This window comes from Mustela erminea, chromosome 6, assembly GCF_009829155.1.
Source record: "Mustela erminea isolate mMusErm1 chromosome 6, mMusErm1.Pri, whole genome shotgun sequence".
Classification (NCBI taxonomy): Eukaryota; Metazoa; Chordata; class Mammalia; order Carnivora; family Mustelidae; genus Mustela; species Mustela erminea.
Genome location: NC_045619.1, coordinates 79545426 through 79571874, shown reverse-complemented (window position 1 = coordinate 79571874; position 26449 = coordinate 79545426). Strand labels below are relative to the sequence as shown.

At 36.8% G+C, this 26449-nt stretch overlaps 1 protein-coding gene across 1 annotated transcript in view; it reads left to right on the top strand.

Moving 5' to 3' along the window:
• The window catches only part of ADAMTS20 (ADAM metallopeptidase with thrombospondin type 1 motif 20), a 190771-nt gene that overhangs the window by 63761 nt on the left and 100561 nt on the right, over positions 1 to 26449 (top strand). The window contains exons 8-15 of the mRNA XM_032347934.1: positions 9508 to 9613; positions 11453 to 11599; positions 13561 to 13702; positions 15140 to 15244; positions 20836 to 20981; positions 22323 to 22504; positions 22602 to 22738; positions 25076 to 25193. Of these exons, the coding sequence (XP_032203825.1) occupies positions 9508 to 9613; positions 11453 to 11599; positions 13561 to 13702; positions 15140 to 15244; positions 20836 to 20981; positions 22323 to 22504; positions 22602 to 22738; positions 25076 to 25193 (1083 nt within the window). The remainder of the gene's footprint in view (positions 1 to 9507; positions 9614 to 11452; positions 11600 to 13560; positions 13703 to 15139; positions 15245 to 20835; positions 20982 to 22322; positions 22505 to 22601; positions 22739 to 25075; positions 25194 to 26449) is intronic.

Here is a 26449-nt window from a genome sequence, read left to right as displayed (position 1 = left end):
TAGGTCTGAATTGCTATGAACTTCTGTTTTAGAACTGCTTTTGCTGTGTCCCAAAGAATTTCGACCATTGTGTTTTCATTTTTCTCCATGTATTTTTTACTTCGATTTTTATTTCTTTGGCCTGTTGATTGTTTTGGTTGGTTAGTAGTGTGTTGATTAGCCTCCATTTTTGTGTGTGTGTTTTTTTAAAAGATTTTATTTATTTATTCATGAAAGACTGTGAGAGAAGCAGAGGCAGAGGGAGAAGCAGGTTCCCAGGACTCAAGCTCAGGACCCTGGGATCAGGACCTGAGCTGAAAGCAGGTACTTAACTGACTGAGCTGCCCATGTGCCCCCATTTTTATGTTTTCTCCCAGTTTTTTTACTTGTAATTTAGTTCAGTAGTTCATACCATTATGCTGAGAAAAGATGTTTGATTATGATTTCAGGCTCCCTAAATTCGTTAAGACTTGTTTTGTGTCTTAGCATATGACATATCCTGCAGAATGTGCCATGTGCACTTGAAAAGAATGTATATTCTGGTTTTGTATGTAATGTTCTGTGTATATCTGTTAGGTCCATCTGGTCTAATGTGCCATTGAAAGCTGCTTTTTACTGGTTTTTTGTCTGATCAGTCCATTGATGTAAGTAGTGTGTTGAAGTCTCCTATTAACAAATTACTATCAGTTTCTCCCTCTAGGTCTGTTAATATTTGCATTATGTACTAGGTGTTCCCATGTTGGGTGCACAGATATTTACAAATATTATATCCTTTTGTTAGATCAACCTCTTTATCATTATATAATATTCTTCTTTGTCTTTTATTAGTCTTTGCTCTACTTAAATTCAGTTAACCAATTTATAGTACGTCATTAGTTTCAGATGTAGTACTCAATAATTTATCAGTTGCATATACACATTCAGTGCTCACACCTCATGTGCCCTCTCCTTAATGTCCATCTCCAGTTACCCTGTTCCCTACCCAAACTCCCCTCCAGCAACCCTCAGTTTGTTTCCTATACTTAAGACTCTCTCATGGTTTATCTTTCTCTCTGATGGCTTCCCATTCAGTTAGGCCTTGTCTTAAAGCCTATTTTGTCTCATAAGTATTGCTACCCTAGGCCCCCCACCCCCACAACTTTCAATTGCATGGAATATGTTTTTACATCTCCTCACTTTCAGTCTGTATGTGTTTTTAGGTCAGAAGTGTCTTTTGTAGGCAACAAATAAATAGGTCTTATTTGTTAACCAGTCACCTAATGTCTTTGGAGCACTTAATCTATTTACACTTAAGATAATTCTTGATAGGTATATACTTATTGCCATTTTGTTAACTTCTTTTAGTTTTGTAGTAGTTCTTCTCTGTTCCTTTCTTGCTCTCTTCACCTGTGATTTGATGACTTTCAGTGTTATGCTTGGATTCCTTTCTCTTTTGTGTGTGTGTGTGTGTGTGTGTCTGTCTAGTATAGGTTTTTGGTTTATGGTTACCATGAGTTTTCTATAAACCACCCTACGTATATTTTAAGTTTTTACATATATTTTAAGTATTTTAAGTTGGTTTCTTAAATTCAAGGACATTCTAAACTCATTGCATTTTACTCCCACACACTCCATGTTTTATGTATTTGAGGTCATATTTTTTTAATCTTTCATTTTGTATATCCCTTAACTATAGATCATGTTGATTTTACAACTTTTGTCTTTTAACCTTCAGAGCAGCTTTATAAGTGATTGCACTACTACTTTGTAAGGTCAGTTTAGTGGTGATGGAATTTTTTTGTTCTGGGTAACTCTTTATCTCTCCTTCAATTCTAAATGATAACCTTGTTTGGTATAGGTTATTCTTGGTTGTAGATTTTTTTCTCTTTCAGCGCTTTGACTATATCATGTTATTCCCTTCTGGACTGCAAAGTTTTTGCTGAAAAGTCAGCTGTTAATTTAATGGGTGTTCCCTTGTATGTTAAGTAGTTTTTCTTTTGTTCTTCTTAAGATTCTTTAACTTTACACATTTTAATTAGTATGTGTTTGCGTGTAGACTTCTTTGGGTTCATCTTGTTTGAGGCTATATGCTTCATGGACTTGGATGTGTTTCCTTCCTCAGGTAAGGAAGTTTTCTGCTATTTCTTTCAAATAAGTTTTCTGCCCCTTTCTCTTTCTGAGACCCCAAAATGCAAGCACTCATACACTTGATGTTTTCTTAGAGACCCCTTAACCTAGTCAAGATGGCGGAGAACCTATCCTCAGTTTTTAAGTTCTGTTTTCTTTTGCTGTTCAGCTTGGATGGTTTCACTACCCTGTCTTCCAGATTGCTGATTTGTTCTTCATCCTCTAATATGTTGAATCCCTTTACTGTATTTTTCATTTTAGTTATTCTTCAGTTTTGACTGGTTCCTTTTTATATTTTTATCTCTTTGTTGAAGTTCTGAGTTCATCTACTTTGAAGTCTGATAACCATTACTTTGAACTCTTTATCTGGTAGATTGCTTATCTCCTTTTCATTTTGTTCTTTTCCTGAGGTTTTGTCTTGTTCTCTTGCTTGGAAAATATTCTGTCTCTTCATTTTGTCTGACTTTCTGTGTTTGTGTATTAGGTAGATCAGCTGCATCTGCTGGTGTTACAGGTATTGTCCCTTTGTAGAAGGCATCCTGTGCATCCCAAAAGTATAGTGCCCCAGGTTAATAGAACTAGGTACCCTGGTGGTATCCTTTGTGTGAAGTGCATGCACCCTACTGTTTAGTCTACAACTGCTGGGGGTCACCAGTGGGAGAGGCTAGCCTATAGCTTGATGGTTATAATGCCTGGCTTGGGACTATGGGCACACAGTGGATGGGTTGGCCCCTGGTATGGTTGGCTGATAGGAACCCGTTGCTGTTTTGTGTGAGTCAGTATGGTTAGACCGCAGTGCGGCTGGTTCCAACTGTTGTAGGTGTGTTGTTGGAAAGGGCTGGCATCCTACATTGGCATGGGGGTCTCTTTGGAAGATCACTGGACCTTCAAGGCTGCCCACTGGGTGGGAGCCACTTTGGGAGAGTACTTGTCAGGGTGAGTGGATTAGGTCCATAGTGAAATGTGGGGGAGGGTATGTGTATGTGGCATGGATATTGCCAGCAAGATAGATGGAGAGTGTCAGAGCTGGTGCCTCCCAGGTTCAGGCTAGCTAGACTGAAGGAGGGCTATGAAATGTTGCCCACCAAAGCTTTTGTTCCTGGAGAAAGTTCCTACAGATTCCTGCCCATTTGGCACATGCTCTAAAGTTGGTAGACAAAATTTCCTTCATGTATGGCTCAGGTGCTTTTCAAACTGCTGCTTCTGTGTTGGGTCTAAGAGTGAGTAATTGAGTTTGCGTGTGGGTCCTTTCAGAGCAGAGTCTCCATTTTCTATCACCCTATAGCTCTCCTGGAGTTAAGTCCTGCTGATTTTCAAAGCCAGACAAGGAGACTCATCTTCCTGGTGCACATCTTCAAGGTGGGAGGGAGTGACTGATGCAGTGCTTGAAACCCTCACTCCTCAGGGAGGAGTCCTATACCTGTGTGTGATATGCCTCCTGCTTATGGGTTGCCTTCCTAGGAATTTCATTCCCAGGAGGCCTGTATTGGTACCCCTCTTACTCTTCTTAATATGGCTTTTTCTTAATATCTTTGGCTTTGAAATTGCTGTTCCAATAGTCTTCGTTTGTCAGGGAGATCCTCTGCATGTAGCTGCAGCCTTGATGGGTCTGTGGGAGGAAATGAGCTCAGGATCTTCCTACTCCCCCTAGCCCAGGCATGTGCTTTCTTTTCCTAAGTGGTTTTATTTTTGCAGACATTGATATGAATATTTACTTAAACTAGGAAGTTCCTTTTATAGATTTTTGAATGCTACACTGATCTTGATGAGGATTTTTTTTTTTTAACACAGTCAGATTCCATTCCATGGGTGTATTTTCAGAAGTGAAATCATCTTTTCTCATATTTGTCTAATTTTGATACCAGGCTTTATTCATCTTATAGAACTGGTCAGAGTATACTTCTTTTTTTATTCTCTGGAAAATTTATGTAATATTTTAATGATCTGTATCTTGAAAGCTTAAGTGATCCCACCTAGTGAACCATCTGTTTCATGGTTTTTTTGTTTTGTTTTGTGGGGTTTTTTGGAAAATTTTTTAACTATCTGATTTTTCCAATGATAATCAGACTATATTTTTTATCTTCTTAAATGTATTTTTTTTTAAGATTTTGTTTATTTGGCAGAGAACAAGTAGGGAGAGGGGCAGGCAGAGGGAGAAGCAGGCTCCCTGCTGAGCAAGGAGCCCGATGTGGGACTCGGTCCCAGGACCCTGGGATCAGACCTGAGCTGAAGGCAGACACTTAACTGACTGAGCCACCCAGGCACCCCTTTATGAATGTATTTTTAAAAAGTACCACTTGCTAGGAATTTCACTGTTAGAAGTAAAATTTATTAGCTTGAATTTTCATACCATCAGTCCTTTATTTTTTATTGAAATATAATTGACGATGTTAGTTTCAGGTGTATAACATACTGACTTGACAATTCTATAGGGCTCAGTGCTCATCACAATAAGTGTAGTCACTGTCCCCTTAAGATATTATTACAGTATTATTGACTATATTCCCTATACTGTGTACTTACCATCTCTATAACTTATTTTATAACTAGAAGTATGTACCTCTTAATCCTTCTTCATGTGTTTCATCCATTCCCTCATCTATCTCCCTTCTGGCAATTTCTAGTTTATTCTCTGTACTGAAGAGTATTTTGTTTTTCAGATTCCACATATTAGTGAAATCCTTTCCTATTTCTCTTTCTCTGAGTTACTTACTTAGCATAATACATTCTAGGTTCATCCATGTGTTTGCAAATGGCAAGATTTTATTACTTATGACTGAGTAATATTCCAATGTATATATATATACCAGAGCTTATTTATCCATTCACCACCTGTCAACAGATATGAATTATTCTATATCTTGGCTATTATAAATAATGCTGCAGTAAACATAGGGGTATGCATATCTTTTTGGATTAGTATTTTTGTTTTCTTTGGGTAAATACCCAGTAATACAATTACTAGGTCATATGGTATTTCTGTTAATTTTTGGAGGACCCTCCATATTGTTTTCCACAGTCCACAGTGATTGTACTGGTTTATCTTTCCACCAGCAGTGCATGAGTGTTCCCTTTTCTTCACATTCTCGCCAACTCCTATCATTTCTTGTATTTTTGATACCAGCCATTTTGACTGAGGTGTGAGGTGATACTACATTATGGTTTTCAATTGCATTTCCCTGATGATTAGTGATGGTGAGCATATTTTCATGTATCTGTTGGTCATCTTTATGTCTTCTTTGGAAAAATGTCTATTCAGGTCATCTGCCCATTTTTTTATTGTATTGTTTTTTGAGTTAACTTCTTTATATATTTTTACAATTAATTCCTGTTGGATATATCATTTGCAAATATCTTATTCAGGAGGTTGCCTTTTCATTTTACTAATGGTGAGTCCCTTGCTGAGCAAAAGCTTTATTTTGGTGTAGCCCCAATAGTTTACTTTTGCTTTTGTTTCCCTTGCCTCAGGAGACATGTCCATAAAGATGTTGCTAAAGCCAATATTTAAGAGATTATTGCCTGTGTTTTCACTTAGGAGTTTTATGGTTTTCAAATCTCATATTTAGGTCTTTAATCCTTTTTGAATTTTTGTGTATAGTGTAAGGATGTGGTCCAGTTTCATTCTTTTGCATGTAGCTTTCCGGTTTTCTTAGCACCATTTACTGAAGACACTATCTTTTCCCCATTTCATATTCTTGCCTCCTTATGCATTGCCCATAAGAGTGTGGGTTTATTTCTGGGCTCTGTCCTGTTCTATTGATTTACATGTCTTTTGTGTGTGTGTGTGTGTGTGTGTGTGTGTGTGTGTGTGTGTATGCGCGCGTGTGCACGCTTGCGCATGCACACCAATGCCATAGTTTTTTGATTACTGTGGTTTTGTAGTATAGTTTGAAATCTGGGATTATGAAACCTCCAGCTTTGTTCTTCCTTCCCTGAAAGCATATCCCCCACTTTGGGGAGGGAGAGCGAGGGAGGAGCAAAGGGAGAGAGAGAATCTTAAGCAGGCTCCATGCCCAGAGCAGAGTCCAACATGGGGCTTGATCTCATAACCCTGAGATCATGACCTGAGCCAAAATCAGTCAGGTGCTTAACTGACTGAACCATCTAGGGGCCCCGTATCTCTGTTCTTTTTGATGACAGTGATTTTAACAGGTGTGGAGTGTGGCATTGATGTACATTTCCCTGATGATTAGTGATATAAAGCATTTTTCCCCTATATTTGTTGACTGTTTGTATGTCTTCTTTTGAGATTTGTATCTTTAATAATATTGATGTACCTATTAATATGTAATGCTAATGAATAATTTAACGTTTTGAAGTTAGTCAGACACTTAACAGAGTGAGACACCCAGGTACCCCTGTAATCATTCATTAGGGTAATGATAATAATAGCTGATCTACCTGAGTGCTTACTGTGTATCTTACACTATGGCAAGGTTTTATGTGATTTAACTCATTTAATCTTCACAACAAACCTACGAAGTAAGAGCAACTTTAGGTTTCATAGATGAGAATAAATAATTTATCCAAGGCTACACAACTTACATTACCACAAGTATTAGTATTTTATTTTCCCTTTGAAATCTGTGGTGAAATTACTGGGTATCTTGCTATGCATTACCTCTTGTAGATATCATTGCACAGTCTGTGAACCCTTTTTGCAAAATATGTTGAAAAATGGTTTTCATTCTTTAAAATGGCTAGATTGGGTGACTCTCTGAAGTTTCTTGAACTTCCAAACATAGGGAACCTGTATCAGATTTGGGCCCATACTGCTATATTCTTCTCTGACTGACCACTTGTATAGAACCCAGTATCAGCTTTAGTGAATTTAGGCACAAACCATCAGTTAGTTGCCTGGTGCCCTAAAGTTATATATTCACTCGATTTGTTGTTCTTGCCTGTTTTTGGGCGTTTTTGAGTTGGGTCTCTAATCATATATAATACATATTTCCATGGATCTGTTATGTGATTAAAACATTTAGCTTGGAATATATTCATCTGTAAGCATGAAACATAAAGTTTGTGTGATAATAGTCAATATTTTGTTTGAAATATCCTCGTGGTCCTGAAAATAAATATTTGGGAATTGAGCCATTTAACAGATTAAAAATATTAAAGAAGGCATGGGAATTGCAAGATATTTAAGAAAAATGTGTTTAGTTTAAGTTCTACTAACAGAGAAATATAAAATTGACCAAAATTGACTAAAAAAATTGTACATATAAGTAGGAAGTCATACTTTAGGAAAATAATAATTCTTTCATACTTGGGACAGCATACTGTTTAATAATCTTATTTTTTTCCTTGCTCAATTTTGGCCTTGACTCTAACTAAGAAAATGTTTTTGGGGGGGACCTTTGCCCAAGCCATCCCTTTGACTGTGGGTTCAGAAAGAGAGCAGATTTTTTTTTTGTTTGTTTATTTATTAGAATAAAAAAGTGTTGGTGATTGAACTTGTTAGTCTGAACTTTTCCAGCATTTTTAGATTCCTCAGTTCAACATTTTTTTAAAGCGCAACATTGTTAGGAAATTTACCTTAATGCTAGGAAATTGTCCAGGCTTTTAAATTCTACAAATGAAAGAATACAGGGGAGTATAGAGCTAAAGCACAGTAGTTAATACAGGTCTGCTCTATATTAAGAAATTTCTAAATGCAAAAACTTTCCAGTAAGCAACTGGTTATATATGAAAAATTCTGCTTTTTTATGAAAGGAGTTGCCCTAGGAGAGCAGATAATTTATAAGAAAATACTGAAGGATAATACTAATAAAAACTATGCTATCAAGGTAAATGAATGCCAGCTGAGTTGACGGACAGTGGATTGTTGTAAAGAACATTTATTTTCAAAGTCTTATTCTGGATTGGCTTTTTTTTTTTTTTAATTAATTTTTTATTTTTTATAAACATATATTTTTATCCCCAGGGGTACAGGTCTGTGAATCACCACGTTATTCTGGATTGTTTTTAAGGACTCTATCAGCTGTAATTTTTGTCTTTGCTGTCTGGTCAGTTCATACTCTATCTTTCAGCAGCACAATGACATTACATGACATTCTTTATATTAAAAAGTGAATAAATCTTAATAGGATACATTTTCTAAAATATTGACAAAATTATTGGGTGTCTTTATCATATGATCTCCCTGATAGGAGGAAGTGGAGATGAAACGTGGGGGGGCAGTTTGGGGGGTAGGAAAAGAATAAATGAAACAAGATGGATCAGGAGGGAGACAAACCATAGGAGACTCTTAATCTCACAAAACAAACTGAGGGTGGCGGTGGGGAGAGGGGTAGGGGTAGGGGGATGGGGTTATGGACATTGGCGAGGGTATGTGCTATGATGAGTGCTGTGAAGTGTGTAAACCTGGTGACTCACAGACCTATACCCCCGGGGCTAATAATACATTATATGTTTATAAAAAAATAAAAATTATAAAAAAATTAAATTCTAGTTAAAAAAATTATTGGGTGCCTTTAAATGTCAGTCATTTTATTTAACATATATTAGATGCCAGGTGCTATTCTATGCACTTAGCATATAATCACTCAATTATAGGTGCGTAATTGTATACTGCCTCAAACTTTATTAAAGCAAATTCATTAGTTTATACTTTTCTTCTATATTCTGTTACCAATTTAAACATTTATTTCCTTTTCTAGTATCCACACTAATGTTGCCTAAAATTTCATCCTTCCTATAACAAATACTTTTCTTCTCTTCCTTTTTTTAAACAATTATTCACCCCATATTTAGGGTTGTTTTCTTCAGTAAAAGAATCCAAGAATTGGTAAAAAGTTTTCAACTGCAGAAAAATCATTCTGTTCTTTTTTCTTCCACCTTAGAAGATATTTGTGATACTAACAGCCAACTCTGCCTCCCTTTCTAAGGAGTAACACCAGTAGTAAATGCTTTAAAATTTAGTTCTTTATAGATATGGTCCATATATACAATGGACTATTACTCAGCCATCAGAAAGGATGAACACCCACCACTTGCACTGACATGGATGGAACTGGAGGGGATTATGCTAAGTGAAATAAGTCAAGCAGAGAAAGATAATTATCATATGGTTTCACTCATATGTGGAACATAAGGAATAAAATGGAGGACCATAGGGAAACAAAGGGAAAACTGAAGGGGAAGAAATCAGAGAGCGAGACAAACCATGAGAGACTCTGGACTCTGTCAAACAAATTGAGGGTTAAGAAGGGTGGTGGGTAGGGGGAGGGGGTAAGGAGGTGATGGGCATTAAAGAGGGCCCGTGTGATGAGCACTGGGTGTCATACACAACTAATGAATCATTGAACATGACATCAGAAACTAATATGCTGGCTAACGCAACATAAAAGAAATCTTAAAAATTTAGTCCTTTATGATTTGATGTTTCCCATTTTGAAATAAAAACATGAAATTTTTCAGGTTTAGCAGAATTAGGTACCCTGTGTGATCCTTTACGGAGCTGTTCTATTAGTGAAGAAAATGGACTCAGTGCTGCCTTTACCATAGCTCATGAGCTTGGGCATGTGTAAGTACCTTCTGCTGCCTCAGTAATGTGCTTTCTCTTAATCGTTGCCCAGAATGCCAAAATTCCATCTTCAATTGAGTAATTAGCAGCTTTATGTCTTTAAAAATACTGTTAGTGTAATTCTCATCCCTGAAATGCTAACTCTGGCTCTTTTGTGATCTGTTAGGTCAGACAGGCTGCACAGATGAACAGACTAAGCAAAGAACTAGAACTTGGGAATTCTTTTATTTCATTTACTGTATTGGATTACATGAAAAGCTCTTCTGGCCTCTGTCCCTTGTTATCCCATACATGACCAGGTACTGTCCTCTTCCATCTTATGGGAGGGCCCGCAGGGCCTTCTGGTTCTGGGGAACTCCCAGTAATATTTGTAATACCAGCTCACCTCTTGCTCTTACAGCTCAGAGCCCCAGCAGAGAATGTGGCATGTGGGAATTTCTGAATCATTAAAAGATTTTTTAAAAGTTATTTATCCAGCTTCATAGTTGTTGTTTGGTTGTTTTTTTTTTTTTATATTTTTGGGTTTTTTTGTTTTTTGTAAAAATGAGGGGTTCTATCTGTTCCTGCATTATTAAAAATTCTACTGGGGTTCTATGCTCTAAGAATGGAGGCCATGATTCCCTGTGATAGCCTCAGAGCTCCCATGGAAAGTTAGAAACCCCTACAAACTCATCCTCTGACAGGGATTCCATATGTGTACCCCCCAGCACCCCTGAGATTTCTTGTTTGTATGCTAATAAGGAATTGAAGCTAGAGTTCCTCTGTTAGTTGGACTATATTTTCTTTCCTGGTCATGCCCTACTTCATTAAGAGCATTCAGCAGGCATAACTTCAAGTGGAAATCATTTTTATGAAACTAGTGCATCTTCAGTTCCCTTTGAGCACGGTTATGTGTCATGATTGTCAGCAAGGGGCACACTCAAATTGTTGACATGGGAATAGAATAGAATCAGGAGCTTACCTGAGGGCTCTAGATACCTAGCACAACATCTGGAAAGCACTGGTTTCCAAGGCTACTAAATAATGGAAAACTGTTCTTGCAAAGACTGCCATCTTAGCCATCTATTTTCTTCCTGAAAAACTGTTTAGGTGTCTTTAGAATATGGGTAAGTAGTTTAATTAAAAGACTGATCTTTAAGTACACATCTCAGCGGACAAAGAGCTGAGCTAGGTGGTTTCGGCATTCCTTCTAAATACAAGTTCATACTTAGGTCCTCAAAAGAATGCATAGGCTGTGCTGCTCTCCAGCTGATTATTTAATAGCATGGCTCTTAGGAAGATTTGGTTGCCCTTTAGGAACGTTTTTGTTATTCCAGTTCGATCAATAATCACTTACTGAGTATAGACCAGAAACAGTCCTGAGGCTGTTTCATGTAAAACAGATGGATACTATAGAATGATAAGGAAGTAGGGATTAAAGAAGTTTTGATACTGTAGTAAATTGTCTGTGATCCACAAACTAGTGTGGTATCAATTTTATGTAATCTACCTACACACATCCCTTAGGATACGCATGCTGAAACCTGCAAGTGTTTATGTGAACGCTGTATCTGTATCATGATGAGGTGAGCCAGACTCCACATATTTTGGTTGTTTGGACTCACATACCAATCAGCAGACTGTGCTACTGATCAACGTTATAATCGACTGTTTCTCAGATCATGTGCTTCTAAACATGAAGATAATCTCGGTTTTATAATGCTTTATGGGAGGGATCAAGAGTATACATTTTGATGTGATTGGATTTATCTGTATTTTACTTTATACGAATAAGAGATTTGTTACTAATATATTCATATTTTCATATTCTTTATTTTAAGTGTTTATTTTTATTTTTAGATTTAACGTTCCACATGATGATAGTTTTAAATGTAAGGAAACTGGAATTAAACATCAATATCATGTAATGGCTCCAACTTTAAATTACCACACAAGTCCTTGGACCTGGTCAAAATGTAGTCAGAAATATATCACTGAATTCCTAGAGTAAGTCTGAAATTATATTACTGTAGTTAAACAATGGGACATTTATTAGACTATAGAATTTGAATTTATATGTTCTTTTAAAGTGGTTCCATTTCTGTTTAGTTTTTCTGTTTAAGTGTACTTGGTACAAATGCATTTTTAAAAACAAGGAAAGAGTTCTATATACATGTTTACATGTTTCACTGGTAAAGTATTTTAGGAGTGGGGCAGGTCAGAGCTAGCTGTCTTTTTTCTTTTTTCCTTCCTTCCTTCCTTCCTTCCTTTCTTTCTCTTTTTCTTTTTTTTTCTTTTTTCTTTTTTTCTCCCCCTCACCCCCAGTTTAGGCACTCTGTTAGGATCACTCCTTTCTGAGGGGCGCCCTATTGAGATTCACAGCCTCCTTGTGTATGTTTGCATTTTTTGAGAAGATACTGGATAATATATCAAGAGGAGTTTGAGTAGCTCATGATTGAGGTGTCTTTAAAGGACAGACAATAGCTGAAGTCAAACTATGCACATTCCAAAAAGCTCTGTACAGCCGGTGAGATGTGGAGTCTATATGTTTATATAGTCTTTTGGAGGATTTTCTTAGGTCTGAAGAAGGAAGGTAGATCCAGATTTTTCTTGCCTCATCTCTCCATCTCGCACCAGGTTTCTTTACTTCCCACTTTTTTTTTTTTTTTTTTAGATTTGTACACACATGGGTAACTGATTTTCTTTTTTTTTTTTTTTTTTTTTACTTCCCACTTTTACTTAAAGGGAATTTCTGTCCTTATTACTGAAAGTTGCCAAAAGGCAAGGCTAAGCTCTTTCTGGGGATTTTTTTTTTTTTTTTTGGTATTAATGTAATACTTATTTCTTTTGCATCTTATAATCTCCAATCTAGACAGTTTATAGTTACCTCTCCTTATGAGAACTGTGGGAATGAATGAAACCATGGTTTGGAATATAGATTCATAAATACATCCCCAAATGATCAGTGATTACTTATCCTTGTATGGGGCATTGATTTAAAAGCATAATACATAGTTGCTGATCTATACATGACTGCATATAGTTTTGTTCAGTGGCTAACTGTGATACTGATTAACAGTATCAGTGGATGTGCTTATATTTGAAAGGGGTTAATAGGACTCTTTCCAATGGGAATTTTAAAAAATACATGTTAGGGTTCTTTTAAGTTTATATGTTAATTTTTGGTCAAAACTTAATATCTGTGTAGCCAGTAAAAATTTCTAAATTTTAAAATTATGACAGTGCTACAAATTGTTCCTACTTTTTTGGAACAGGTTTTTCTCCTTTTAAACCAATTGGAATGGTTGAACATTTTCAGTTTCCGTACACTAGCTACTGCATTACAAACTAGGAGTAATACACATTTCCTCTGCTATTTACCACTTTTCTATGTCCTTTATACAAATACTCTAATAGAAACGTGCAAGGTGAATAGTATCACTGTTAATATAAATAAGGAGACTCAGGCTCAGAGAAGTTAAGTTTAATATACATCCTGGGAAGCAGAAGAACCAAAATGTAAACTCTACCTCTACCTCTTTAAAGTGGAGACAACGTAACTCTTACTGAAATTCCTTTGTTTAGTTGTTTAGAACTCATAGTGTACTTTCTCAAATGAAAACCTTTTTTTTAGCATCTTGACAATTTGAGCATTAAATAGAAGGCATTACTATTGGGCAACAAAATAGATCAAAAGTGTAGAGTGATTCATAAATTATATTATGATGAATTTGTCATTGTTCTTTTTAAGAATTGTTTCATCAAAACAGTTGTGGGGCTCAAATGAGAACAAACACCTTAAAAGTCCTTTGTGAATTGCGAGGTTTTTCTTCCTGACTTTGATAAGAACTGGTTTCTAAATTATGAAAAAAACAGTGATACTCCTTTTGAAAGTGTAGGACACTGTAAATGTGATAAAGAACCTTACATCCACATATATTCACAATACTTTTCGGTCCTTGGTACAGTACTGGTCATGGGGAATGCCTTCTTGACAAACCAAATGGAAGAATATATGATCTGTCTTCACAACTTCCTGGATTAATATATGATGTAAACAAGCAATGTGAACTTATGTTTGGTCCTGGATCACAAGTATGTCCCTACTTGGTAAGAAAAATTGTCCCTTTTTTTTTTTTTTTAAACTCTGAAGTTCCAGTTAGAATATATTTCAAAAATGTGCATTTATTCTCTTGAACAGAAGGTGAGCTAAATGTATCTTGGGAATTTGTAAGTCTTAGAGAAATTTGCTCTTTGCCAGAAAGGGGTTAAAAAAGGGGAAACTAAAATTTATCTAGTCTTATTATATGCCATGTACTGTGTTAGGTACTTAAAAATTATCTTTATTAACCCTCACAAAATCCTGGGTGAAGTATTCTCATTTAAAAAATAGACACCAAGAGTTTATTGAAAATTAAAGGCATTCAAATATTTGTATTCAAATATATTCAAATAACTATTTTGGGGGTGGGGAGAGAAAATTTAAGTGTCTTGATAATGAGTTATATTAAAGGCCCCAGAAACATAATAGAGTATGCTACATTTTAATTTACATAGATTTGAATCTGTAGAAATGAAAGTTAGGGCCTGTTATCACTAAACTCTTATTACTTTATAACTTTGAGGATTTTTCATAAGTTAGAGACACTCTTAGGTCATGAGATCATTGGACCAGGAGTGCAGCCTCATTCACTCATTGAAATATGTATCCCCAGGGTTTAATTCAGGATCTGCCACAAACTAGGTGTCACAAACTAAGTGCTCACTGAATGAATGAATGAATGAATGAATGTAACAAAAAAGTGAGTGCAGAGATAGGCAAAGCACATTCCACATAGTAATAGTGTTTTTAAAATCTTAAACTTACAATAAAAAATGTTACTAGGTTCTTAGATATCCAGTATGGAGGAGGGAAGATTTAACTTAATTTTTTTGTTAAAGATACATTTCTTTTTTTACCTGACTTACACACTAAATAAACTTTCAATTTAAATTCAGAAAGAAGAAGAGAATTATCTTGGGTATAGCTCCTGTGAACCTCTGTGGATTTTGCTTCTTGTGAAAACTTGAGAACCCTTTGTTCAAAAGTTGAAAGTATGCATTATATTCACAAAGTAGGAAACCAGTGTACATTATACAGTATTTCTATGCACATTATTCATACATTCTATCATCGTATCAAAAGAGGCTTTTGGAAACTCCTTGTGAATAACATTTAACAACAAAAAGTCCTTTAGAAAAATGTCTTGCAAAGAGAAAAAATGTCTCCCATAACTGTGAATATTTCCACTCCAGTTTCTCTCTCCCATTGTTCAATGTATAATGAAAATCTAAAAAGTCTTAAAAATGAAACATTGCCATTTTATGTGTTTATGTTCTAGTCGTCAGTTTACCTCTAAAGTTTTTTTTTTTTTTTGCCCATTATTTCTAGCTCTGACAGGAAACCATGAATTATGTAAGGTGAATGTATAAACCAGTGCATTGCACTAAATCAGTTCCATGGTCGTAGTGTTCTTTTACTCTTGTCTGCTTTCTGTTGCTGTGCAGAAGCAATGCAGACGTCTCTGGTGCACGAGTGCAGAAGGAGTTCACAAGGGCTGTCGCACTCAGCACATGCCACTGGCAGATGGGACAAACTGTGGTCCTGGGATGGTAGGTTTTCCCCAAGGGTGAGTCTTGTATTAGGAGATTACCCAAGGATAAGAATTGCTCTGCATTTCAACGCTCTTCACTTTTCATCAGCTTTTGCTCTGCTAGTGAATCAATGTTGCTGTGTTGGTTTGATGTAGTACACAGTCAAGTGAATTAAATTTTTTATTTTACCTTTATTTCCACCCATGATCTAGCAGGTGAATGTTTAAGATATATAGGTAACTATGTGGATAGTTATCTAAGTATATTATAGACTTGTTAACAAGAAGGATAGACATAAAGGTCCTAACATTTCAGCAATTTCCCCAAATTCAAGGATGTTACCATTGTATACATTTTTGCCCATAAAATTCAATTAAGTATAATTAATAATTTTAAGTGGCTTCTTCAGATATTTATTGGTTGTCAGTGTCTTAAAATGTACCCCTAAAATTGCCTGAACATCCTACATTTTCACCATTCTAGCATCAGCATGAATTAATCTAAATCAGCTTAGTGATAGGGTTCGCCACAATAAACATGTAAGGATGAAGTCAGCTTGTACTTGGTGCTTCAGGATGAAGGCAAGTTCCCTTGGCCTTGGTAGCCAGTGTTGTCTGCACTGAATATATTTCTGTTCGCACCTTCTCAGCTGGCTGAGCCCCTGGCTTGGGAATGGGGTGGCTAGTGCTGCCTCCTTCGTTAGCTTCACAGGTAGAAACTTGAGTTGGGTTCCCTAGCTGACCTTGTGCTTCACCAGCTGTTAATTGAAACATTTGTACCAGCTACTGCCCTTGTCTCTCATGCGTTCCATCGAAGTGCGTGTGTTTTCCGTGAATATAGCTTACATGACAAATTAATTGAATAGTGAAGTTGTGTTTGGAACTTCAGCAATTTTTGCTGTAGCTGAAGTACTCTGAAATGGTTGAGCACCCAATTATGTTAGTTTCAGAATTCTAGCAGACTTCTGTTCATTGTTCGAAGCTACAACTGAATTTTAGAGTTTGATCTTTAATATGTGTATCATTTTATACATCTTGCAGTCAATGTATGAAAGTTCCAGTTGCTCTGCATTTCTTGACAATTTTTGATATTGTTGATCTTTTAACATAGTAATAGCCTTTAGGTGCGAAATGGAATATCGTTGTGGTTTTAGTTTGCATTATCCTGATTATCGTCAATCTTGAGCATCTTTTCATTGGCTCACTAGCCATTTGAATAATTCCCCAGTGAGGTGGTTTGAAGAGCTTGGATTTGTTGGAATTCAAGGTAAATGTGTTGAGATACTGGGACCTTCTTTAAAACTTGTGTAGGTTAAAAGCAGAAATGGCATTTGGGGTAAAAACATGTGGGGATCAAGATAGATATAAATTCATTTTTTTTTAATTGAAAATAGTGAGTTCCTGAATTTTGAAGACTTAGCACTCCCAGAAAAGAACGTAAAATATTTCATTAGCTTTTTGTATTAGTTGCATGTTGAAATAATAGATGTACTGAGTTAAATAAAACATATTATAATTGAAAATAGTGAGCTCCTATGCATTAGCCATTTTCAGTATTCAGTGGGTCTTTTATTCAAGAGAAATTTTAAATAAATTCCTATTTCTTTTTTTTTTTTAAGATTTTTATTTATTTATTTGACAGAGATCACAAGTAGGCAGAGTCAGGCAGAGAGAGAGGAGGAAGCAGGCTCCCTGCTGAGCTGAGAGCCTGATGCGGGACTCGATCCCAGGATCCCGGGATCATGACCCGAGCCGAAGGCAGAGGCTTTAACCCACTGAGCCACCCAGGCGCCCCTCCTATTTCTTTTTTGCCTTAACACTCTCTTTTAGTCCCTTTATTTTGTGACTGTGTTACATAGACTATCTTTTAAATACTTGAAAGTGGAGGTAAATCCATTTGCATGAAAATACGATGAAATTTACCTGACACTGACTTAATTTAGTACATGGTAAACAATATAACATTATATCCTTTTCATTTGTGGATTTATCAGAAATAGTGCTCAGGGATTATTTGAAATGTTTCTGCAGGTGCCCCCAGAGCTTACTGCATGTAAGTACATAGTACATTCTATTCTGAGATTTTTCTTATCACTTTTAATACGACTTTCTCATTTTGAATGATTTGTTCTAATAGAAGAAACAAAGAATTTTTTCTGCTAATAAACTCGGTTTTAGGATTCATTCATTCAACAAACACTTATCAAGGGCCCACTATATGTCAGACACTATTCTAAGTGATGAGGATATATCAGTAAACAAAAGAGAAAAAAATCCTGCCTTCATGGAGCTTACATTTTAGGGGGGGACTACAGTATTACAAACAATATAATACTACTGATAAGTGCTGTGAACAAGAAAAATAGAGCCAGAAAAGGACTGGAAGTTTTGTGGTAGGAGAGGGCAGATTACAATTTAAAACATCGTGGTCAAAGTAGGTCTTACTGGAAGTTGCCTAATGAGCTGTCTTAAAGAAAATGAGGGAGTAGCTAAGGAGGATATTATGGAGTGAGCTCCAGGCAAAGCACCAGGTAAGCTCCTAAAAACTGGGTATTGGTGGAGTGTTCAAGGAAGAGCAAGGAAAGACGTTGTGGCTGGAGTGAAAAGAGATGTGCAGGAAGTAAGTGAAGGAGTATCATGTAGGGCGTTGTGAGCCATTGTGAGAACTCTGCATTTATTCGAATTGAAATAATTGAAGGATTTGAGCAGATGAGTCACCTAATGAGTTAATTTTTGAAATAAAAGTTGAAATAAAAGTTCTGATAACTGTTGAGACTGAACTATAGGGGGTGAGTTGGAAGCAGATCTGCTTAGAGAGGTATGGCAGTGATAGAGACGAGAGAAGATGATGGCTTACACTAGAGTTGGGGTCACTGGGGTGATGACTGAAAGTCAGTCGGTTTGTTTTTGAATGAACTAGATCACTTACTAACATATTAAATGTGAACCGTTAGAGGTAGGATGACTGTTTTTAGCTTAATCAAATCAACTCAGCAGAATTTTGAGGGGTCAGCAGTTTGGGTTTTGGTGTGAATGTCCGCAATGTTTGTTAGACAATGTTTGTTAGACATATGAAGATGCATAAGCAGCTTATGTATGAGTCAAGATCTGAGCCCAGGATGTTCTAGCATTAAGTGGAGCCCTAGAAACCAAGGGGTGGGGGGAAGAATGATACTGCTAAATCAAGGAAGAAGATTGAGAACTGGCCATTGGTGATGTACGCAAGAGCAGATAGACAGCGGGTGGGACCATGAGAGCACAGGCATTGAGCCTTAGACAATGGGTGCAGACAGCTCTTTCAAGGAGAAACAGGACAGTAGCTAGTGAGAAAAGGGAGATCTAAGAGTTTCGTTTTTAAAGAACAGAGATGGGGCACTTAGGTGGCTCAGTCAGTTGAGCATCCTACTCTTGATTTCAAATCAGGTCATGGTCTCATGGTCCTGGGATAGAACCCGCACTACTTCTGTGCTTACTGGAGAGTCTGCTTGAGGATTTCTCTCCCTCTGCCCCTCCCTGTGTTTGTGCACATGCTCTCTCTCTAAATAAATGTTTAGAAAATAAAGAGGGGAAATAAGTATGTTTGTATATTGAGAATGATCTAGTGGAGTACTTCTCAAATTATCTCTAGTAAAGGACCAGTCTTTTTTTCAAATTTCTAATAATTTAAACTGATACCTTTATAAAATGTCAACAATGACTAGAAAAGCAAAAAGAAAAAAAGACATTCAGAATGTAAGCCAGATTTTTCTATGGAAAACAGTGTGACAGATCTTTAAATTAAAAATAGAATTATCTGATGCAGCAGTATACCACATTTGGCTGTATATCCCAAAGAACAGAAAACAGAGTCTTGAAGAGATCTCTGCACACTCCAGTTCATATCCACATTATTCACAATAGCCAGGAGGTGGGAGACACCCAAGTGGCCATCCGTGGATGGATGAATAAACAAAACGTGATCTACACATAGAATGGAATATTATTCAGCCTTAAAAAGAAGGGAATTCTGACACATGCTACAGCATGGATGAACTTTGAGGACATTATGCTGTATGCTAAGGGAAATAAGCCCCCAAAGACAAATGATGCATGATTTTATTTTTTTTAAAGATTTTATATATTTATTTGACAGAGAGAGACACAGCAAAAAAGGGAACATAAGCAGAGGGTGTGGCAGAGGGAGAAGCAGGCTCCCCGCTGAGCAGAGAGTCCCATGCCTGGCTTGTTCCCAGGACACTGGGATCATGACCTGAGCCAAAGGCAGACGCTTAACAACTGAGCCACCCAGGCGCCCCATATAATGCATGATTTTAATTAGATATTTAGAGTAGTCCAGTACTTACAAACAGAAAGTAGAATGATGGTTGCCAGGGGCTGGGGGCCAAGGGAGGGGAGAGCAGAGAGTTCATTGTTTCAGGGGTATAGAGTTTCAGTTGGAGAAGATGAAAAGTTATGTGGATAGATAGTGGTGATGGTTGGACAACAATGTGTGAATGCATTTTAATGCCACTGAACTGTACACTTAAAAACGGTTAAGATGGTACATTTTATGTTGTCTATTTTGCCACCATGAGAACAAATATAAGCCAACTTTTAAATTAATTTTGATAGGGGCGCGTGGGTGGCTCAGTGGGTTGGGCCTCTGGCTTCGGCTCAGGTTGTGATCTCAGGAGCCTGGGATCGAGCCCCTCATTGGGCTCTCTGCTGGGCGTAGAGCCTGCCTCCCCGTGTCTCTCTGCCTGCCTCTCTGTGACCTCTCTTTCTTTCTCTCTCTCTCTGTCAAATAAATAAATAAAATCTTTAAAAAAATACATTAATTTTGATAAACATGGAATTACTATCAAATCCTATGAACATTTCTAAGTGCTAACTTTCAGCTTCTGTACTCTTTGCAATGACGGGCAACAGTGCATGGACCACTTCTCGTTAGTTTTGATCTAGCGGAGACTGAAACAGTGATGATGTAGGAAAGATCGGAGAATTGTTGTAGTGCTTTGTTGAGCAGTGAGGGGTTGGGATTATGTGCACAGGTAGAGAGATTGACTTTCCCTAGGATCCTTGACTTTTTATGAATCCTAACAGGTGGGATGGCTGAGTACTGAGCACAGGTGCTGTTAGGTGGGGGAATAGCAGGAGTACTAGGAGATAGTGAGCAGATTCTTTTGTACATTTCAATTTTCTTGATGAATATATGAAAGTGATCATTGAGACTTTGGATGAGATGAAGTAAGAAGTTAGCTTAAAGAGTGGGAGAGTGATCTATATCTTTGCATAGCAAACCGGAATCACAGATGTATATTGTATTCTTCACTTAAATTTTCATTTTACTACACTTTCCCCATACAACAGGTCTTCCCTCTGCCAATGGGACTCAAAATCTCAAAGGCAAGGAAATTTCCTGTTCTTTCTTGATTCCACAAATCTTTTTATAGTTACTTAGCAAATATTCAGAAAATATTTATAAGAGGGTCAGAAGGAATCACATTTCTGAGTTAATATTGTGCTTTCAGTTGTGTACATTTTCTTTATGGATATTTATGCTATTCTAATTACCGATATTCTAACTGGGTACGTAAGAATCACTTTATGTTTTTGTTTTTGTTTTTAAAGCATTGCCACCATGGGCTGTGCGTAAACAAAGAAATGGAAGCTCGTCCTGTAGACGGTGAATGGGGACCATGGGGACCATACAGCTCTTGTTCAAGAACATGTGGAGGTGGAATCAAGAGCACAACCAGGCTCTGTAATCGCCCCGAGTATGTCTTTTTTATGTCACTGTAAATTAAGATTATCTCAAGGCACCAGAAAGTAAACATCAGTTTCATTCACTTCTAAACCGGAGGTCAGTCTGTAAGTTTCTGAGACTTAGAACTAACTTCTGGAATATGTTAAACCATATTACCTTATCTCAGTAGATTCAATCCTTGAAAAAAAAATTAGCTAGCTTAATCTTTAGAATCTGAATTAAGATAGGATCACTTTCTTTTTTTAAAAATCTGATTTAGTGTAAATTTGAGAAAGAGTTGTAAAGATGACAGTATTGTGATGGCATTTTTGTATTTACTGTGTTTCCGTTGGAATTCCTGGCTCCATTAACTGTGTCTTGGCTCTTCTGCATAAAAAACATATTTTCATTACCCATTTTTTACTGTTTTATGTAATTTGACATGTCATTGTTTCTTTCTTTGCTTCTCATGTTATAGATGCATAAGTGTGTTTAACTTGACTAAGTACTGAAGCACAAAGATGTAGGATTCCATAAGCTTTTGACTTGTCTATTTGACTTTTATCTATTGTTATAATATATAAATTGGTAGGCCATAAAGAATTTTTTAAAAATTTTTTATAAACATATATTTTTATCCCCCAGGGTACAGGTCTGTGAATCAACAGGTTTACACACTTCACAACACTCACCATAGCACATACCCTCCCCAATGTCCATAACCCCACTCCCCTTCCCCCAACCTCCCTCCCCCCAGCAACCTAATGCCTAGACAGGACACACTCTGAAATGACACAGTTCATTTGAATTTCAGATCTTCTGGATTATGCTTGAAGCCTTTATATTTAAAAAATACCAACAATAAGAGTTTTTATTTTCCAGCATAAGTTGAAATAAAGAGATGGGTGGGTAGAAATTAATACCATGAAAGTCTTTGAAGTGAGTGATAAGTGGTATATACACAACAAAGATGCCTTTATATTTCTTTAACATGGTCTCGTCTTCATCATCTGTGGTTCACTAGGGTTTTGTTTTTGTTTTTGTTTTTTATTAACCTCCCCAAATGAACAAACCCTAATTTGACATTTTGAAACAAAATCCCATCATTAGTTCCCTGTGAGTTAACCAAGTCATGAATAAGTTATCATTGCTGCCCTCTAGGCCACAGCGTCCACCTGAAAATGAGTATTTTTACAGTGTATTAGCCATTGAATTGCTTAAGAACCATGTAACGTACTTCTGTTAAACAAAAAAAGTATCAATGGGACATAGGTGGTTTTCCGGATCCTGGGACAGAATGGAACAGTTTTAGAAGTAAACGGCAGAAAGAACATTGTACTGATGTGCTTTAAAATGTAATGAATTTGACTAGGCCAAGAAACGGAGGAAAGTACTGTGTGGGCCGCAGGATGAAATTTCGATCATGTAACACTGATTCATGTCCAAAAGGCAAGCAAGACTTTCGAGAGAAGCAGTGCTCTGATTTTGATGGTAAACATTTCAACATCAATGGTCTTTCCCCTAATGTGAGGTGGCTTCCAAAATACAGTGGGAGTAAGTAGTTAGAATATTTTTTGATGGAAAAATTTCTTGAGACTTAGGAACACACAGCTGTCTTACTGTACACCCCAAATTGAACCTTTTCTTACAGTTGCCATAAAAGATCGCTGTAAACTCTATTGTCGGGTTGCCGGAACCACTAACTTCTACCAGTTGAAGGATAGGGTTGCTGATGGTACTCCTTGTGGGACCGAAACTAATGACATCTGTGTTCAAGGACTCTGTAGGGTAAGTAAACTTGCGTTTAATGTGCCTGTCAGAATATTCTTTCTCTAACCACGTATTACTTCTGTTACCTCAGAATCCATGCCTGTGAATCCCAGTGCGGTACCCTTGGGGGCTGTCACCCTTTTGGTAGGAATATGGTCAGGAGACCTTGTTACTAGGCAGCTCTCTGTCATCAAGAGTGATTCATGAAACATTAAAATAGATTTCTTGATTTTGTTTTGCATACAGAGAATCAGCTTCTTAAAAAGAAAATCTTAGGACACACGGTTGTAAAGTCCTTTGGCTACTTCAAATGTGACCTTCCCTGGTGACCTCTCCCTGTTGGTTAGTGATGATATTACCCCTTCCCTCTTTTCTTTCTTTCTCCCTCTCTCTTTTTAAAAATAACATCTATTTATTTGAGAGGGGGTAGGGAGAGGAAGAGAGAAACCTAAGCAAATGCCATGTGGACTCTGATGTTGGGCTCCATCTCATGACCTGAGATCATGACCTGAGCTGAAACCAAGAGTCAGGTGCTTAACTGACTGTGCCACCCAGGCACCCCTCCTTCCTCCCTCTTTTCATCCTTGTCTTTAACTTCCTGAGCATATTCAGACCTTCACTGAACACGTGCTAAAATGTTGGCTACTGGTCTAGTCTCCTGGATGAAAGACTGTAGCAGAGGGAAAAACAGAGGTGGTCACAGATTTGTAGGGGAGATAGACACATGAACAATTCAAATGCAGGGCTATGGGGTCATCAGCAAGGTGGCATAGGGATAGTGAGGAAGGAGTGTTCTGTGGAGAAGTGTGTAAATGGTTCAGAGAATGCTCATGGACTGGTTGGATAGGGACTAGTTGTTAAATGCACCTTTTTTCTGAAGTCCTGGAGGTCTCTAGAAGGATTTGGAGTTGAGTGAGAGATGTGATTTGATCTGCATGTTAGAATCTTCAGAATATACTGGGTTAGGAGAGAATCAGATATAGGTCAGCCACTTCAGATTCTAGCTGAGAAGCGGATGAAGCCTTGAATTCACACACATTGCAGAAGGTGTTCTTAACAATGGTGAGTTTGAGAACTAGGATAATGAATTCTGTATAAAGAATATGAATGTAATATTATGAACTCATTCCTTGGGTTAAGGTACCGATTTTCTCTTAACCAAGCATCTATCTGGTGATGAAATGCTTTGCATTCAAAGGTCAATGAGGTGTTCAAAGGGAACCAGAGACTAGAAAAAGGGGACTCAGTGGCCTGAAAAATTAAAGTTTCGTGTAAATTAACAGCACAGAATCCTACACAATGAAAAACAGTGGTTTTCTGAACTTATAGATGCCTATTACTTTCGGAAAACATCTGCTTAAAATTCATTTTGGAAATATTTGCCTTGTGTATAAAAGACTGAAGCTTATGAAAGTTTCTCACCTGATCATGAAACTTTAGAGAAGTATTCTAAAGAACTAAGAGTTACTGCAGTATATCTGCATGGAGAACTGCACTTGTTCTTTTAAACCCCTGAACCAAACAGTTCCCTGTCAACCTTTATCCAATTATTCATTCTTAACATAAACACAACTTACTAGGCTGTTTATTAGTATTGGAGAAATAAATTTTCAAATGGACTCTTTTTATTCCCAGAGTTCTAAAATCACGAGTTACAAAATCATGAAAGACATCTTTTGGAAGTTATTTTAAATGTGTTACTTAGCTAATCGTACTTTTTGTCTCTTTGGATTAACAGTTCTTTAAAGAATGGCTTAAATAGACAGTGGACATAGGAATTGTGGTCCATGTTTGTTTCAATGCAGATTCCTAGCTTTTTGCGTTTTGTTTTTTGTTTTTTGAAAGGTTTTCTTTGAGAAAGAACATAAGTGAGAGAGCAGGGGAGGAGAAGGAGAAGCAGACTCTCCCCTGAGCAGGGAGCCAAATTGGGGCTCGATCCCAGGACCTTGGGATCATGACCTGAGCCGAAGGCAGACGCTTAACTGCCTGAGCCTCCCAGGTGTCCCAGATTCCTAGTTTTTCCTCCAAGGATTTTTAATTCAGAAAATCTGGGAATCTGCCTTTTTAAATGCCATCCCATGTGGTTTTGATACAGGAGGGTATGTGGATAACCCTTCGCAGAACACTTTTTTCAGCAGTGTTGAAACTTCAGCAGTGTTGAACACTTTTTTCAGCTGTGTGATGCGAAGGTGTGTGAAAATGTTCATGTACAACAAAATCAGTAGATATTCTGAAAAATTCTGTTGTACCAAAGCTCCCATTAATCGAAAGAATATTTGTGAAAAGTTTGTCAAAGCATCATACTTATAGTTAGTCACTTTTATAATACTGATTATCATCATTGTTATTTTGAAGCAAGCTGGCTGTGATCATGTGTTAAACTCTAAGGCAAAGAGAGACAAATGTGGAGTGTGTGGTGGGGATAATTCTTCATGCAGGACAATGGCAGGTGTCTTCAATAGTGCTCATTATGGTAAGCTGTGTGTTTTCAATTTTCCCTTCTTTTTGATATCATAATGGAGTATATAATGAAGGAATAATAATGGTTTATTGTTTTGCCTTCTCTGTACCCTTAGTTCAAAATGATTAGTAAAACTTCCCTACATATAAAAAACCAAAATATTTTGTATTCCCAAATATAAAAAGATTATACAAGATGTGTCCTTGAATTAATGAGTTCATCTGCTCAAGGCAAATCTGATTCTTGAAAATACAGTAGGTGCGTTTATTAGAGTAAATCCAGTGCTATTTAATAATGATGTTTGAATAGCCCCCCAATTAATAGTGTCTTTATTGATGTTCCTGTAATCTGAAATCTAATACTCATAATTTTTTCAGGAAACTTGCTTTCAATTATTTTTCATCACTTAAACCACTTTTTTCTATAAGCTGTCTTATCTGCTAGGTTTCTTATTGAAATATTAAACATGATTAAAGGTGAAGAAACCATTAATTCAATGATTTGGGATTATTATGTTTGTTTTTTCAGGAAGTATCTGGATTATATTTATAACTGATATTTGGCCATGATTTCATTTTTCTTTAAAAATTTTATGAGAATATAGTGGATGTTTTCTGAGACTTTTCTAGGAAAACCTTATGCTTTGTATGGTAACAAATGTAGCCCTTTAGAAGCTTTCTTGCAAAATGAAAAATGGATTTTTTAGTTTGAACAGAGTTAAGTTAGTGTGAATTGCTTCAATTAAAGCAATATAATTTCAAACACAAAATTTATATTTTAATCTGTATCAAAAGTATAGTACATTTTTACTCTGGTGATGCTTAAGAATCTTAGTTGCTAGCCATGACATGATTTTCATAGTTAGGATTCATTAGTTCATGAGAGCCACACACATTTGATCCCTTGTTAAAACCAGTGGCATATGTATCAAAGTTTGGGCTCTAGTCACTGAAAAACATTTTTTTCTATTTGAAGCCACATGTGCCAAATTAGGATCAAATATATAACCTTGCCAAAATTGTATTAGGAATTAATAATCAGTTTGCAAATGGAAAAAGATACTGAACTCATTTGTTTGTAGCATTTGTCACATTTCTGCCCCCTGGTGGTAGGCTTTGTCTTTCACATGTGTAAGGTCTAGGAATTGCTTTCTTCAAAAACCTTAACTGAGATGACATAAATAGGACATAGTAGAAATATTTTATTTTGAAAAAAATCATAAAATTCTTGTAGACTGATGACTTAAAACCAATGTGCATATAGTGTAG